Genomic DNA, 17,999 nt, shown 5'->3' on the forward strand with positions numbered 1-17,999 from the left:
AATCATTTCTTTGGATTATTTTCACTTTCATCAGAATCCGTAAAAAGAACATATTGCTCGGATAATCTTTTGGGCAAACCTTTCACTGATCTCATGGAATATTTTTTGAGCAATTTTTTCCATTTGAACCTTCTTCTTCGTTGCTTGATGAAAGATCTTCTTCTATATATTCACTGCTGTCAAGATCTCTTTTTTTCTTTTCTTTCAATTTGTTTAATCTGTCGGAATGATGATCAGTTTCTGAAGATTCTTCTTCAGAATAATTAGAAGAACTTGACAAATCAGAAACTTGTTTTCGACCATCTGCTTCATCCAAATGATCTGACCGGCACAAAATAAATCTTTTCTGTTTGTTTTTTCTTCTGAAAACATGAACGACCAAAATATTTTCTTCACCTTCTTGTGAATCAGTTGGATCTGATTCGAAATCTGTTGAACATGAGTTATCGTCAGGCTCAGTATCTTCGCTAGTGTTTTCAATAGAAGTGAGGTTTGAAAGCTTAGAATCAGTAGAAGTTATATTTGAAGATAAAAGTCTTTCCTTTTTATTTTTTTCTTGTTTTTTGATTTATATTTTTCATATGAACATTCTCAACTCTTTCATTATCATCAATAGACTTTTTCTCTTCAAAAGCTTGCCATTCCTTCAGAACTGCTGTTGATGTAATTTGTTTACCAGAGATGGACCATCGGTTCGTCTGTCTAGCCGGTTTTACGCCGAAAGGCAGGTTATCCAAAGTGCGCCTCAGAACGTGAGATATTCGAGAAGACGTTATTTCAGCTTCGTAGAACCCATGACGTATTACTCTTGGGGCCATCGCATAATAAGAGCAATCTGCGATGGCTTGGACAAAAGCTAAAAATTCTGTTTTCATTTTGCTCACACTTGGTTCATTTCGAACATTTTTCAATTGCTTTTAGAGTGCAGCATTAGGTCCGAGATCAAGTGGCTGAAGAATATGTGATGTGTGTGCTGGTAGCACAACGACATCAACGTTTTCTTCAGAAAACTTTTGCCACAGCTGGATATTTTGTCTTGAAGAATGGCCGTCAAGAATAATTAAAGCAGAAGGAAATGAATGGCTTGTTTTTTCTTCAGATATTTTTTCATATTGAGTTATTTCTTTTTTCGCTAAGTTTGCTTTCTGCAGATGAGCGTCATTCTTAATCCACCAATCTCTATTATCATCTTCTTCAAATAGAAATATTCCTTCATCAGAACAATTAGAATGAGTTTCATCACGAAAGTTTGAAATTTCACTAACATCAACTTTAGGAAATCCATCTGATGGAATTTGAAAACTCTTTTTGATTCGAATAGAATTTTCACACTCTGAAAATTCTTTTGAAGTGTCAGATGCCGATTGTTGCAGTTGCTGCAATTCTTGAATTCGATCTCCTTCCGAATACATTGTATTCGAAAGTTCCAGTTTGTCAGAACAAATGGATTCCTTGGGACTTTTTTCATTATCACACTGATCTCTGGATCGTGGGGATTTTGACGGTGAATCTGAGTTATCTGTTGGAAATAGTTCTGATCCAGCTGATGAATGCAATGCTATTGATTCATGATCGTCTTCGTCTTGAAAATTTTGTTGTGTTGTTTTTTCACAAGTCTCATTCTTTTTCATTTTCTGTTCGCAATTTTCTAACCTTTTTTCTTTCGTTTTCAATTCACCAGATTTCTTTTGGCATATTTCATATTGACATTGTCGAATTCTTTCTACAATTTTTCTTTGCTTCTGTATGAAAGGAAGAACATGTTCTAACATAATTTTTTCAAACAGTTCCTTTGTCATCCATCCTTTTTGAGTTGAATGCAATACGAACGAATAGTCATTCCATTGTTCGTTGATTTCTTTTTCATATTTTGAACTTAAAAGAAGATGAGTGGGGAGATGATATCCATCAGCTCTCACAATGAATAAAAGAGTTAATTGACGAAGAGGAGGTGTTTCTAAACATGGCAAGTATTTGCATTTTTCATTAGCAATTCTTTTCCTATGATGACGACAATTGGACTGACAACTTATTTCGTCCAATTGTAATATTAACGAAGGATGGTATTTTTTCTTCAGCATCAAAGTTCGCAAATGAGAAAGAAAAGACTGTATATTTTCTTTTAACGATGCTCTCAAGCGTGCATGATCAAGTCGAACTGGATTTATCATTCGCAATAGTTTTTGCCTTGATAAAAAATCGTAAACCCATCTTAGACTCGGTGTTTCGATATATTCAGACGAAGCCGGAGATCTTTCGATTCGAATTTGTCTTCCCTTGATTAAAAAAAATAAGTTGAGAATTTCAAAACATAAAAATCATACTAAAAAAGGAATGTCATAAATTGATGGTTGCTTCAAAACATTGTGCCAATTCAATATAATTTGAACAAGCTTCTCTTTTTCTTCCTTTGTTAAATATCGTGGCCTTCCATTTATACCAGATATCTCACCGCGAGATTCCATTCGATTTGTTCTGTTTCTTCGAAAATATTTTTTTCTGGAATTATTCATATTTTCTGTCTTCACTTTTTGCATTTCAAAAATTTGGATATTTTCAATTGACTGATTTCTGCAATATTTTTGGCTTTTTGAGAATTAAATATGGAATTTCTCCCATTATAACAAATGCATTTTCATTCTTATTAAAAATTCATTCATAATTTCATGTGTTTATTAAAAAAGACTTTACTTTAACACAAAAAATTTTATGATGTTTCCAAAAATCCAAAGAGTGCGGGTTTTTGCAAATGTTCGGGTTTTCGCATACATCATTACATGAAAGCAGAAAAGTTTGGAACAATATATATATATATATATATATATATATATATATATAATGCTCCATATTTAATAATTGTTCAACCATCTATCACGCCGAATCGTTGTGTGATTAAATTTTGTTAAAACATCAACATTGAAAAATCCAAATCCCCAAACTGTTCAGCTTCACATGGAGGAGCTACTACTATATGGTATCCTCAATCACAATCTGTTTGGGTTATTTCAGATAACAGAGTGGAAGGTTGTTCAATAACAAATTGGTGCGGAACTGGTTGGTATTTCTGGCTCGAAAATATGACTTCAACTTGCCAATTTTTGTTCACCAAATGCAAGTGTATTGCTAATTCATTTAACAATTCTGCTGATTCTCTCACATTCAATTGGCCTCCTCAAGTGAAGCCAAATCAATTTTTGGTTAATAATTGCCAGTTTATAAACAACAAATTGACATCAACTTCATCAACACGTGGCAGCTCTGGTATTTATTTGGATGCAACCTTCAATTGGATGAATGAAATAAGATTCATCATTTTTTGTTTCTTCGATTGCAACACTACCAAAAATGGGTGAGGAAATGATGTGTTCTTTTACGGAAGTGATATTACACAATCCCCATTCCAGCAATGTGGATCAACAACAGAATCAAAAAGAGTGTATAATAATGGACAAGCTGATAATGCTGAATATAATAGCTGGCTTCCTATCATCAACCAGAACAAAATCGTTGCAAATGGTGGAAATGATGTCGATGCCTGTGGCAAAACACAGCAAAGCCCCTGTGCCACAGTTGAGTATGCTCTCGGATGCATTGCTCCCTTCAGCGATGCCTCCCTCACTCTCCTCCTCTCCACTTTCACTCCCGCAAAGACTCTCACCTTCAATTCAGCAAACACAAAAATTACTGGCAATGACGAACTTTTTCGATGGAAATATTATCCCTTTCGTTTTCATATTTGTATTCATTTTTTTAAGAAAATGAAACAATTGTCTTCAAAAAGTTTCCACTTCGTCTTCTGTGAATCTCTTCATCTATTTCTCCAATGCCTTAGCTTTTCTTCCAACATTGTCCATCGCTCTTTCTCTTTGTTCTTCCCAATGCTTGTCTCAATCTTCAACTTCTTCTTTCTTTCCTTCTACTATTGCTCCTTTTCCTTTTTCAGTTTTGGAACTTTCATTCTTCATCTCTGCTCTTTATTTACTTTCGTTCTCTCATCTCTTTGATCATCTCCTTCTTTTTCCTTTTTTCTCCTTCCTCTCTCTTTTCTTCTGATCTGCAATTGATTTGACTTGCCTCTTCTTCTTCGTTTGCTCCAAGCTCTATCTTTCTCTTGCTTTCTTTGTTTCTTCCTCCTCTTCTTTAACTTCTCACTCCTCTTCCAATGACTCAATTCCGTCTTCTTCTCATCCGCTAACCACATTTTTCCTGCATTTCTTTCTCTTTATTCTTTGATGTGAAAAATTCTGTTTTTGTTGCATCTCATCAGCCAGACACTTTCTCTTTTCCAAATAAATTAGCAAAGCCTGTTAAAAGAAGGTCTTTATTCTTCATCATCTGTTCTTTTTCCATCTTATATATTCAATCCTTCTCTGATTTTCCTCATCTCATCCGAACATAGGGTCAGTAATTTATCATATCCCCTTTTTTTTATCGGGACCTAAATTTTCTGGCTCTCAAGAGCGCTTTTAGAAAAAAATAAATAACAGAAAATTATTAATATATTATTATAAGCTATTCCTGAAAATATTTTTTCATATTTTTATTTTAGTGAAAAGATCTGGTGTTTTTTGTTTTATTTTTCAGATCAAAGACTTGCTCGTATTTTCACGAGCTTTTTGCTTTGAGATTTTTAAGTGTTGTTTTTGTTATTGAACATAACTTCTTTATAATTTTGGTTATTTTTCATTGTTTAACACTTCGTTTTTTTATTATTTTTTTCATTTCACTAAATTTCGATAAAATGAAGAATACATTTGAAAAAATAAGTTTTTTCGTTTATTCAAAATGGTAAGGATGTAAATTATCAACAAATAACGGATATCAGAAAAAAGAAAATCTTCAATTTTCAATGATCGTGATTATTATTAAAATAAACATGTTTTTGTGTATTTTTGTGTTTTTAACTTCAAATCATATTTTTTCATTTCAAAATTTTGGTGATAAACATAACAATCAGTTTTTTAACTATTCTTCAATGAACAAAAACATGGTAACTCTAATTTCACAATTTATTTTAAATTTTATCGAAATTTAGTGAAATGAAAAAAATAATAAAAAAACGAAGTGTTAAACAATGAAAAATAACCAAAATTATAAAGAAGTTATGTTCAATAACAAAAACAACACTTAAAAATCTCAAAACAAAAAGCTCGTGAAAATACGAGCAAGTCTTTGATCTGAAAAATAAAACAAAAAACACCAGATCTTTTCACTAAAATAAAAATATGAAAAAATATTTTCAGGAATAGCTTATAATAATATATTAATAATTTTCTGTTATTTATTTTTTTCTAAAAGCGCTCTTGAGAGCCAGAAAATTTAGGTCCCGATAAAAAAAAGGGGATATGATAAATTACTGACCCTATTTCCCTTCCTCCAAGGCACCCTACCTTTCATTTTCACGCAGTTTTTCTTTTCAATAGCCTGAATAAATCAAAAGACAAGTCAATAGCAATAAAGAAATGATAAAAAACTTTCAGCATTATTTTTTGTTTGAAACCATTTCAATACTTATCATATTGATAATGTTAATTTTCTCTTAAATAACATCTTTATTTCAATGCTTTTCATTGATTCCTTCGTTTTTAAATAGATTCTCCAGCAAATTTTCAAACTATCTCTTTAACCTGCCTTTTTTTCATTCATCTATTTCCGAGTTATCGGAAAAAAAGTGGATTCCTAATCTCCTTTTCAATTCCTCCAGCTAAGTACAAACATTGGATTATTCACCAAATGTTAGCCAAATTCTACGCCCTTCAAATTCTTCGTTCTATATATCTTCTAACAGGAATTCGCTGATTTCTGAGTGCAGGTTATTTGATCCTTCAACGTCTTGTTCATCAAGGCGAATTGAAAACTTGTAATTTATATTTTCCATTCAGTTTGTGAAATTATGATGGACTTGAATAAGATAATTAGAATAGAATAAATATGAGGCTGAAAGATTGGGGGTTTGGAAAAGCAATGCAATGTATGCAAACATCTTAAAAGATATTTCAAAGATTTTGAACATTGACAAAGACGGTATATTCTTGAAAACGAAAGGAAAAAATAAATAAACATATTTATTCAGTTTGTTAAAAGCGCAATAAAAGGTAAAAACATTCTGCTGTTCAACGAAAAATTTTTAATTCACAATTCAATCCAAAAAAAATCATTTGAGCAATTATCTCCAATCAAATCAGGACAAACTGAAAGTAATCATCTTCATCTAACAATATTACTCAAAAAAATTAATATTATTATTTTAAAGCATCATTCAACTTTTCCCCAATAAAATAAATTTGTTAAATTTTTTTTTTCATATGAAAAGAAATAAAAAAAATTAAAAATCTCAAAAAATTTCCTCGATGCCGGGAATCGAACCCGGGTCTCAGGAGTGAAAATCCTAAATCCTAACCGACTAGACTACATCGAGCTGATATGCAGTAGACCTTAAATGAATTGAGCGGGTCAATTCGAATTGACAAAGTCAAAACGTTTTTCGTTTGTCTTATTGGTTTTGACTCAATCAATTCGGTTTTCCCTCAATCTTATTTGTGATCAAAAATACAAAAATTATATATCAATTTTGATCATAACTATTTGATGTTTTTTCTATTTTCGGTTTGAAAACAGCTTGTTTTCAGTTATTTTTAAATATGTGAATCTTTAATATATTATTAATATATTTGCGTTAGGTTTTTTTTGGATCATAAATAATATGTCAATAGTTTTGTTTCTGACGTTTTTATTTGTTGATCGTTTGGAAAATGGCTTTTAATATTCAAACATTAGTTTTTTAGTATTTTGAAAGGTGGAAATGTTTGTTATTTCCTTTCTTTTATTTCAGTTTTATTTTGAGAACATGTTTTTGATTTGACAATTGTTTTCATGAAGCCTTTTTTGAATAACAAACAACTTAAGTGATATTTATTCTTTTTTTCATTTGAAATGTTTGTTTAAAGCTATGTCAGAGTTATTAGAAACTTTTTTGTTGTAACTATCGTTTTTTTCTTTTCTTTTCAATAATGTTTATTATTTTTGATTCTTTAATGATCATTAAATTTTTTTTCGCTTCATAACTATTTATTATTAACAAAAAAATGAAAAGAACAGAATAACTTTACGAAATAATGTTTTTTTCAAATAATAATTGAAATATGAAGAATTTTGAAAAAGTCAAAACATTGAAACTTTCGTATTTTTTAAAGGAAATAATTTTTATAATAATTCTTATATTATATTATTCATGTATTGATGAAAAATTGACAAAAACATAACTCTTTATTTTATTGATTTTCATGTGATCATACACCCAGAATTGAATCAATCTGTCTTGACTCAATCAAAACGGTTTTGAGTCAAACTTTTTGGTTTTATGAACCACTAATTGGTATTTGATTAAGCTAACGGGTATTGATTAAGTAATTTCGTTTAAGTTCTAGTAGAACTAAAACGAAATGACTCAGTAATGTGGTATTCGATTTGACTAATACCAATAAGTTACATAAAAAATCAAAAAGTGAGACTTAAAACCGTTTTGATTGAGTCAAGACCGATTGATTCAATTCTGGGTGTGAGATCAATAGAAAGTTTCAAAAATTAAGTTGTTCATATCTTTCAATATTTAAAGAATAAATGAATTATATTTCACATATATTATAATGTGAATGTAGACCTGTGCGACACGACAAGCGAATTTTTGTTGCTGTCGGTCACCAAAAAAAAAAAACATTTTTTTGTCACAAAATCGCTTTTGTCGCATGAAACAATTCAATTAAATTTAATTTCAAATATTTCTTTTTTTTATATCATTGATCGTTCAATCCATTATAACATAAACAGATTCATAAAACATTATTTTACAACTAATGAGTTGTGAATCATTTTATCTTTTTATAAGAAGTGCTAACACAAATGTTGTCATGAGCAATTTTTGATTCGACTTTTCTTTAATTCATTAAATTCAAGCATGTTCAAATACAACATTTATGAAGAAATTATATCGTTTCCTGAATGAAATCAATGATGAAAATGCGAAAGATATATTTCAAATAAAAATTCAAAGGTTTGGATCCATTATTGCTATTGAATTCATGGTTATTGCATTTCTTTCCTTGTTTTTTATTCGGAATTGAATCTTGAGCTTGAGTATTGCACTGAGGATGAACAGAAACAAAAGATCGAAAAAATAAATGAAATTGTTGATGGAATGAATAAGGAAGAATTCATATCCATTTTCAAGGCAGAATCGTATGATAAAATAAACAAAATGATTGAAAAAAAGGAAATGTGTTTGGAAAATGCGTTTGTATTGCTGAAGCACATGAAATACTGCAATTTCATTAAAAATATATGGATTTGTTGCTTGAGAAAGTCTTTGTTGAAAAAAAGAATAAAAGAGATGATCAGAATTGAAGGAAAGAAGGGAAAGAATGGGAAAAATGAAAAGCTTCCTGTTGGCATCAGCGAATGCTGTGTTTTTCTGAATGTAAGAATTTCGTTGGAATCGATTTCCGTCTGTGTGCGCTGTCTGCTGAAAGTTGGATCGAAGAAAGAGGAAAACGAGGAGATTCAAAAGGAAGTGGAAATGGCATTGTAGGTATTGAGCAACATTGGATGTCACGTTTGAGTACTTCTTTTTCATTTTTGATATTTCTTATTTTTCGATTTGATTGTTTTTATATGATTCTGATTGGGAAATCAAAAAAGAGCTGTATTTAAATTAGATAACAGAAATCATCAGGAGTATCACAATCTGACGTAACTTGCTTATCAGTTCGCTTGGTTGTTTTTTTTTTATCAGGAGATTATACAATAACAGCAGCTTTGTGGGAGTGATTGTAAATGAGCTGCATTTTCTGCGTGAGGGAGAAAGAGAGTTGGAAGAGTCGGTGAAGTGTGTGGATTGGAAGAGAGAGAAGGAAGCGGAGAAAGAGGGAAAAGAGACAAAAGAAGAGCTTGCTTTGATGAGATGGCTTTAGGCATTCTCGATTTATTTTGGCGGGTGCCAATTGCAGAATGAAGAATTTGTTTTGATTATAAGTGGAATTCCTGTATAGTTCGAGCAGCTAAGAATAATCGCAGCGGAATTAGTAACTGGTGCACTTATCCAATGATAAAATCAGCAGAGAGAAGAGTTGTGAAAGTTGATAAGCTGTTGAAGGGAGGAGCTGTTGATGATGTTTTGGAGGGGATGCAGCAGCCAACGTTTATTGACGGAATGACATTTAATGGATTGAAGTTTTTTTTGAAAATTTCAAGTGGATTGAAAGAAGAGGAGAAAGACAAAACGAAGGAAGAGAAAAGAAAAGTGACAAAAATGAAGTTTTTTGAAAAGATGGCAGAAGAAGGATGCGAAGATATCGTAGCTTGCATCCGAGAATTGATTCGATTTTTTAACGAAGAAAATAATATTGATGATTTGTCATTGAAATTTTCTAATTATTATGTGAATGTTTGACCAGATTCATTTCATTTTATTTTTTGCCTCAAAAATGTCATCTTACTTGTTCATTTCACAAAATTGAAAACATGCGCTTGATGGTTTGAGAATGTTTTTTTATTTTTAATAATTTCTTTAAAAAATGAAGTGAAACCTAATTACATTAATATATAGAGAAAATTGCATTGAAGATTATTCCACACAATTCTTTTCTTTTTCAGAAAACATCTACAAGAAATTTGTAACTTCAACGTTTTGGGGGAAAAAATAATGAATTCCATCCTTCATTTTTCTTTCATAACTTCCAGCTGCCTTTCATCTTCTCCTTTAAAAAATTTCATTCTTTTCTACTGGTTTTTCTCACTTCTTTTCAATTGGAATTATTTCTTTAAATCTTTCCATTTATTTTCATAGAATCTGTTTATTTTCACATTGCATATGAATGGAGAGTGCAAAGAAAGAAAAATTACATCGAGGATGATTAGCTATGTGAATAAAATATCAAGCAAACATGAATCGTGTTGCATTCGTGAAGAATTCTGAGAAGTTGAATGAATGTTCTGTTTTAATATCAATTTTCCAGCAATCAAAAAAAATATATATATAATAAAATCAGCATTCTCCTTGCGAGTATTGATTGATCATTATTTCATTAATTTCTTAGAATGACACACATTTTTATGATTAAAATTCAGCACTTTCTGTTCAACTAATAGAATAAACTCTGCCCACTTGTTACATATGAGTGAATTTGTTCGATTTCTTTGTTCAAGGGCTGCACACACTTTTATCTTCATCACTAGTTCAAATGCTCCATTAAGTCATTGATAATGCTTTTTTCTTCCATTTTAAAAAATGAGAATTTCATCCTTTATTTCGAAAAAGATCCGGAACGAACATTCAAAAACTTTGAAAGACATGTTTTCATAATAAAATAAGATATGCATTTTCAAGGATAAAATCACATCACATGAAGAAAATTGAAAAATGAGTCAAACAAACAAAAATTAATGAAATAATGAAATTTACAAATATATCCATCTTCAAACGATCATTAATTTAAAAAGTCTTACAATGAGCATTCTTCAGATATTTTTTGAATATGTATTTGCTTTTTGCTTTTAAAAAGAAGGACTACAAGATATCAAACGAAAAGTTATGGTTGAAAGAGATGGAAAAATGAAATCTCAAACATTTCATATGCTCGACAAGTTATTTTGTTACTCTGTTTCTATTTAGTACGTGTTTATTTCATTAACAAAATGTAATGTCAGTGACAGAAGTGACTTCCAGTGACATAAAAAATCCATGTTTCACAGATCTTGTCAGTGAAAAATATATTTTGGAAAATTTGATATATAGAATTTTCAAAAATATTGCAAAAAATATTTAATATTTCTTTATCAAATATTTTTGATCATGCTCGACAAAGACAAAAAATTCTATTGATTTCTTTTCTTCTCTTACAGTTTTCTTTCTTTCTTTCATTTTGTTGAAACAAATATTTCCTGCCATGTTCCAACAAAATAAGAAAATTTTGTTGGAACATGAAACATTCTGTTAATTATTTGAATGAAAAAATATTAAAATATTTTATTTTTCTGTTCGAAAAAACACTCCCAAAAAAGAAAATATAAAAAAAATAATGGTTGTGATCGGTAATAATTGTCCTGTCGGTCACCTGTGTCGGTTACTGACAAATTTTGCCACTTGTCGCACAGGTCTATGTGAATGTTTTTTATTAAAAAAACGAAAGATTCTATGTTTTGATTTTTTCATAATTCTTTATTCAATTTTCTATCTGTCAAAATAGAATGAATTCAAAAAATAAAAAGTGTATATCATTCTTTTGATTATTATTTATTGATTTGAAGTGTTCAAATATAATGATCAAAATAGACCAAGGTTATAAAAAATTGAATTAAAAAGAAAAGAAAAACACAGATTCAAATGACTTAAACAACAAAATTATTCATTGAAAACACATCTATTCAAATAATTACATAAAAATGAATAAAATCGTTAAATTTCACACATTGTTCATAAAAAAATGAACAAACTTTATTTTTCTGAGGAAAACATCCATCAAAAACAGAAATTAACTTAAATCATTGGGTTTCTCAACTATTTCAAAATCAGCGGCTATTACAATGAATGCGAATAAGTAAAAAATGTGTAATTTCAATGGAAAAAACCAAAATATCAATCACCAAATTTATCGACATTTTGTTCGTGATCATCAATAAATATCATTCATACACAAAAACAACAATGAAATAAAAAGCATATCAAAAAATTACTATAGACAAACTGCTCTGTTTCAGAAAACATAAAAAACTTCTAAGAATTTCGATCAAAATAGATACATATTTTTTGATTTTTTGATCACAAATAAGATTGAGGGAAAACCGAATTGATTGAGTCAAAACCAATAAAACAAACCAAAAACGTTTTGATTTGATCAATTCATATTGACCCGCTCAATTCGTTAAATCTCAACTCCATAGTCGGGGAGGAAACCCGATCCAGGGAGGAAACCCGACCCAATGATCTGAAAAACATTTATGAAAAATTGATGAAAATTAAAGTTTTTTTCTCTGAAAAAAACATGTTCAATATATGAAAAATGCACTGTTTCCAGTAAAAAAAACCTGAATAAAATAATAAACACGATTTTCTTAAACAGAAATTCAAATAACTGGATAATTAACAGAAATTGAGAAAAAGCAATAATTTAAGCAAAAAGTTGATGACCGTCGTCAGATGAATAATAGACTGCTCCATATGAAGCACCTTCTGGTGCTCTTTTAGGATTTATTTGTGAGGCAGCCCATTGAGGAGGGGCATCAGGTAAGCGATTCAAAACTTCATTTTTTTCTATTGGAAATAAACCACAAATCCTCCACGAAGCAATTATCGTTGAGGGGTAACTAGCAGCTGATAGTCCATTTTTTAAAGTTCGAATGAATGCTTCTCTTCTCTCCGCAGCCGTCGTAGCCTTCCCGCTTTCCGTTGCCTTGCTGAAATTCCTCTTTAAACTCGTAAACACAAATTGGTCGTTGGGCTGAAGAATATGAGAGGTGTGAGATGGAAGTTTTATCAAATCTATTAAACTGTCTCTGCAAACTTTTTTCATTTCATCGCTGAAATGGCCCACACCTCCATCCATGACCAGCATAGCATGATCATATTGCTTTCCAATGGCGCACCGTTTTTTGTTTATTTCTGGCAAAAATATTTTTTTAAACAATTCAGCGAATAATGATGATGTTAAATGGCCTGACGTGGTTGGGATAAAAACTTCAGTTGAGGTTGTGGCAAGAAGATATTCTGCTGGAATTGTTTTGAAGGGAATGAGAATTGGTGCAAGGTATCTGCACCCATCGGCGCTTGTCATTAAAATGATTGATGTGGATGTTGGCAGAGACGATTCTGGAGTGATTGATGAAGGAACAGAAGAAGATGAAGCGACCTGTTCTTCTGATAAAGCTGAAAAAACTGTTGATGTTTCATCAATATTGAACATCAATTGAGGTATTGGTTTCACCTTGAAGCAATATTTTTCGTAGGCGTCGAAAAACGGAATTAATACTGCTTTACATGAATGTGCAGCCCTTCCAATGGGTAGCGGTTTCGGCTTTTGCAAGTTGATTTTTTTATGTCTTAACAAAAAACGATCAACCCAATGCTTATCCACAGTCTTGATTTCTTCTCCTTCGCTTCTTTTTTTGCACAGTAATTCATTTGCCTGAAATACAAAAAAAGTTAAAAAAATGATGAAAACACATATTTTCACACCATTTGCATAATATTTCGTTTCGTGTGATAAATTCCGATCCTTATGTCCTCCAAAATCCTCTATTCTAACTCATCTTCTTTTGCTTTTGTTAACAATGTTGGTCTACCATTTTTTCTTAAATCTCTCCCTTCTTTTCTTGCTGTCAAGGCTCTCACCAAACATCCTCTCGAAATTAACCCGCTTTCCTTTATTTCACGACCGGAGTATTGCAAAATATCATAGGCATACAAGGCCTTGACAAATTCATCTCCAATTGAACGCATATCACTCGATGCTTTAATTCTGACAAGAGAAGGTTTCTTTTCCATTGTTTTGATCAAAAACATTAATCAAAATTTTTGATCAAAAATGGATCGGGTTTCCTCCCCGACTATAACTTATGCGATTTGAACTGGTCATATATTATTTGCCTTTGCTAAAGCAGATAAGTTAAATATAATGCAAATTAGATCGAGACAAATCGATTTGATTGAGTCAAAGCAAATTACTATAATTGTGGGTGCGAATATGATCGATAATAATTGTTATTAATGGGTGTTTTTGTATTTAACTTTTTTGAAACTTCATCATTCATGTCTCAATCTCCATTTTTCGATATTTTGAAGAGCGTGGAGAAAAGAAATGTGATGCCATCTCATGTCGAGATTAAATCTGATGATGATCAGCAATCAATCATCGATAAATTTTGTAAAAAATTTTCTGACCCATCTTTCGGTTTTCACCGACTGACTGGGTTTGTTCGTTATGAATTCGACTTGCTTCTTCGTCTTCCCTCATCATCAGCCCAACCTCATCGTGGAAGGGCAAAATCAATCGAATCTTTGGATGAACAACTTTTTCTTTTGTTAGTTTTTCTTCACCACGGCTCCATTTCTTTAACTCACGTCATATCTCAATCAAAACACGAATCTCAAACATCAACTGTTCGACTTCTTCATTCAACAGCATCAAATTTAAAACCTCAACTTGCAAATCTTTTTCTTTCATTTCGTCCAGATCGATTAGAGCAAATAAAGGAGGTGGGAATTGTGCTTGACTGCACAGTAATACCTACAAACAGGCCTGGAGGGAGGTTGGAGTTTGGAAAAAAATACTACTCAGGGAAGCATCACATCTATTGTGTCAAGGCGGAGGTGGGAGTGAACCCCAAGGTGGGGACAGCAAGTACAATCAGTTCTATCTACTCTGGGTCAACTCGCGATTTCATTATTTTCAAAGAACATCACCCCACATTTGTTCAAAAGCTTGGAGGAGCAAAGATTTTGGCCGATTCCGCTTACACAGGAGCGAAACCAGAGCTTGGGGCGATTATTACAAAGCCCGTTGGAACTCCTGAGCTTGCATCTCATCGTGTTATTGTTGAAAGATTTCTTGGAAGGCTCAAAACTCTCTTTTCTGTCTTCCGTCATCCGTGGGTTTTTGAAATGGAGCGTGTTGGGGACTATTTTTCAGTGGCTTGCTGCCTCACAAACTTTCATATCTTGCACAATCCACTCACAAATAAGGATTTTGAAGCAAATTCATTGTTTTTGGAGGAGTTATATTCGAATTACTTGAGAAAAGTTGATGCAAAGAAGGTGGCTAATGCTCGATATTTCGCCAAAATGAAAAATAAACTCAATCCAGAAAATACACTGACACCCACAATAACTACAATTTTGGCAGAAATTGGAAGCTTATCTTTTACTTTTTTACCATTATTTTTTATTTTTTATTACAATTTTTTCATTTTTATAAACATCATTTTACCATATTTTTTTTATTTTAGATGCTTCTGATGATGATCAAAGGGCGTACGAAGCAGAAAAAGCTAAAGAAAGAAGAGAAAGAGCGAATAGCGAAGTTTTAGTACAAAGAAGCGAGCAAAGGGAACAGGTTTTGGAAAAAGAAAGAAATGATTTTGATGAAAATCAAAATTGTGATAATTCACAAGCTTGGCACCTTCCGCAGCAATTGAAGTCGATAAGTATTTTTTCTCCATCTTCAACTCAACCTTTTCCTTCATTTTCACAATCACAACCTTCTTCTTCCTTTTCATCATCATCTTCATCAACTGCTTCTTCTTCCTCTTCTGTTGGTTCAAAACAAAATAAACCCCCATCTGTTCTTCAATCGTTGCTGAATAAAAAGTGATTATCATTTAATTTTTCTTTAACTTCTTTAAGCAACCATCTCATCTTTTCAATAATCTTAAATAATTAATATTTCCAATTCTAATTTTTTTTTTTGAATAAAAAACAAAAATTGTGTTCATCAATAAAATTTCTATATATTTTTTAATTTTCTATACAAAATATAGTAATAAAAATGAAATGAAACAAAAAACCAACAATAACAAAAAAGTTAACGAAATTGGATCGAAAGAGCTTTTTGTTTTTCTGAAATACAGATATATATTAAATTTCAACTGTGATCATCTCTTGCTCGTGTTTAAAACGTAAGTTTCAAATTGTTCATTATGATCCGAATCGGAAGAAGAGATGTTGATAATAAACAATAAACACTTAAAACAATCAAAAAAAGAATTCACAAACTTGTTGTATTTTAAAAATCTGCTGACAAGGAAGAGAGTTTGAAAAAATGAGTCAATATCTTGATCGTAATTGACTCATAATTGTTTTCAAAAAAGATCAAAAAAAGATCTATTCAAATCAGATTTGATTAAGTCAATTCAAATAAGATTGACTAAATGCAAATTGATTGAGTCAAATCAAAATTATGCACTCAATTCGAAAAAGTTCAACTAGAACTTAATTAATTTGACTGCGTCAAGTGGCATTAGATCGGTCAACATCCAATAAGATCGATCTAATGCCATTAAGACGCAGTCAAATTGGATGTGACTCAGTCACATCCGATGTTTTCAATTCTGGGTGTCATGATCACTTTAAAAAAAAAATCTTTAAAGGGTCATTTCACTTGCTTGTTTCTATTTTTTTCACAAAATGTAACAATCAACTTTTTTAGACATTTTAGAGAGAGTGGAAAAGAGAAATGCTATCACTGCACCAGTGCACATCACTCCTTCAACTGCAAAAAAATCCCTTATCGAATCTGCTTGCAAATATATGAAAATTGATAAAACTCATGCATTTTTCCGACTCACTGGATTTGCTCGTTTTGAATTTGATTTGCTTTATCAGTTATTAAGCAAAGAAATCCCTCTTCATCGAGGTAAAGAAAAAACAATTGAAAAATTTGAGGATCAACTTTTTCTTCTTTTGAATTTTTTACATCTTGGATCAACATCCTTCACTCATTTTCTCGTTTCTTCTTTTTATGAAACACAAAATTCAACAATTAAACTACTTCACAGCATTGTTCAAAATATAAAAGTCAATCTGATAGATTTGTTTATCACATTTCGACCAGATAGATTGGATGATATGAGAGATGTGGGTGTTGTGGTTGACTGCACAGTTCTTCCAATCAACAGGCCTGCTGGAAGCTTACAGTTTGGAACAAAATTCTTCAGCGGGAAGCATCATATTTACTGCGTGAAGGCTGAAGTTGGTGTTTACCCGCGCACCGGAACAGCCAGCACTGTCAGTTCTATTCATACCGGTTCAACACATGACTTTTCCATCTTCAAGGAGCATTTCCCACAATTTAAGGCGCAGCTTGGGGGCTCAAAGGTGCTTGCGGACTCGGCATACATCGGGGCGAGGGCTGATTTGGATGCATATATTACGAAACCTGTCGGAACTCCTCAGCTGGCATCGCGGCGAGTCATAGTCGAGCGTTATTTTGGTCGTTTGAAGACTCTCTTCGCTGTCTTTCGCCACAATTGGCCATTTCAGGTCGAAAAGATTGCTGACTACTTCATTGTTACATGCGCACTGACAAACTTCCACATCCTTCACAACCCATTAACTGGACTTGACTGCGAAGCCAATCAGAGGTTCATCAATGAACGATACCTAATTACAACAAGAAAAACAGAAGCAAGGAGACTTGTCAACGATAGATATCGGGCTAAACTTAAAAATAGACTCAACCCAGAGGCCTCTCCAACTTCTAGAATTACAGTTCTGCTTGCAGAAGAAGCTGGCGTGAATTTTTATTTTTTACCCATATTATTCTTTATAACGTTTTATTTCTTCTTTTTCTTATTTCAATAACCATAACTATCTTTTTTAGGTGATTCTGATGACCAACAAACCCAAAATAGTGAAAAAGAAGAGAAAGAAGAAGAGAAAGAAGAAAAGGAAAAGAAAAAGAAAATTTCTATTGAAGAAAAAGAAAAAAGGAATGAAATTATTATGTTGAATAGTGAAAATGATGAAATAGAAGATGAAAGAAATAATGTTGTTGGCACATGGTTCATTCCGAACCAATGGAAAAGTCTTCGCCTTCTTCAACAATCTTCTTCTTCAACTTTTCCTTCTTCTTCATGTTCATCATCTGATGAGAAAAGAAAAAGAGTAAGTGAATCGCCTTTACAATTTCTTTTAGCAAATAAAAAATGAGTTTTTTCTTATTTTTTTATATAAACATTCACCTTCATCACCTTTTTTTATAATCATAATACACTTTTGATGTTTTAGATAATATTTGTTTTTGTTATTATTAAACATACATAAAAATATAAAAAAATTTGATTGAAAATTGTTTTTAACTCTTTAAAGCTTAAAATAAAAAATGAAAATATGAAATAAATGAAAATGAACATTTTAACAAACACGTATATGCAAATATTAAAAAATACATTCAAATAAGCTATAACTGTTGTTTTTTTTGTTTAAAAGTTGGTAATCCTTACAAAAAATGCGT

At 31.5% G+C, this 17,999-nt stretch overlaps 2 protein-coding genes across 2 annotated transcripts; one reads left to right on the plus strand and one right to left on the minus strand.

The window, feature by feature from the left end:
* Positions 1-12,161: 12,161 nt before the first annotated feature.
* On the minus strand, positions 12,162-13,534 carry MONOS_15965 (putative DDE superfamily endonuclease; the record flags this gene model as incomplete). The annotated part of the gene is made up of 2 exons (XM_067868869.1): positions 12,162-13,175; positions 13,382-13,534. The coding sequence occupies 2 exons, from the start codon at positions 13,532-13,534 to the stop codon at positions 12,162-12,164; spliced, it is 1,167 nt and encodes a 388-aa protein (XP_067729288.1).
* Positions 13,535-16,612: 3,078 nt separating this feature from the next.
* MONOS_15966 (putative DDE superfamily endonuclease) lies at positions 16,613-17,347 on the plus strand (the record flags this gene model as incomplete). The annotated part of the gene is made up of 1 exon (XM_067868870.1): positions 16,613-17,347. One exon carries the CDS (start codon positions 16,613-16,615, stop codon positions 17,345-17,347), a length of 735 nt encoding a protein of 244 aa, XP_067729289.1.
* Between the last annotated feature and the right edge of the window lie 652 nt (positions 17,348-17,999).

Source organism: Monocercomonoides exilis, assembly GCF_001643675.1.
Source record: "Monocercomonoides exilis strain PA203 chromosome Unknown scaffold17-1647472, whole genome shotgun sequence".
In the NCBI taxonomy this organism is placed as follows: Eukaryota; Preaxostyla; order Oxymonadida; family Polymastigidae; genus Monocercomonoides; species Monocercomonoides exilis.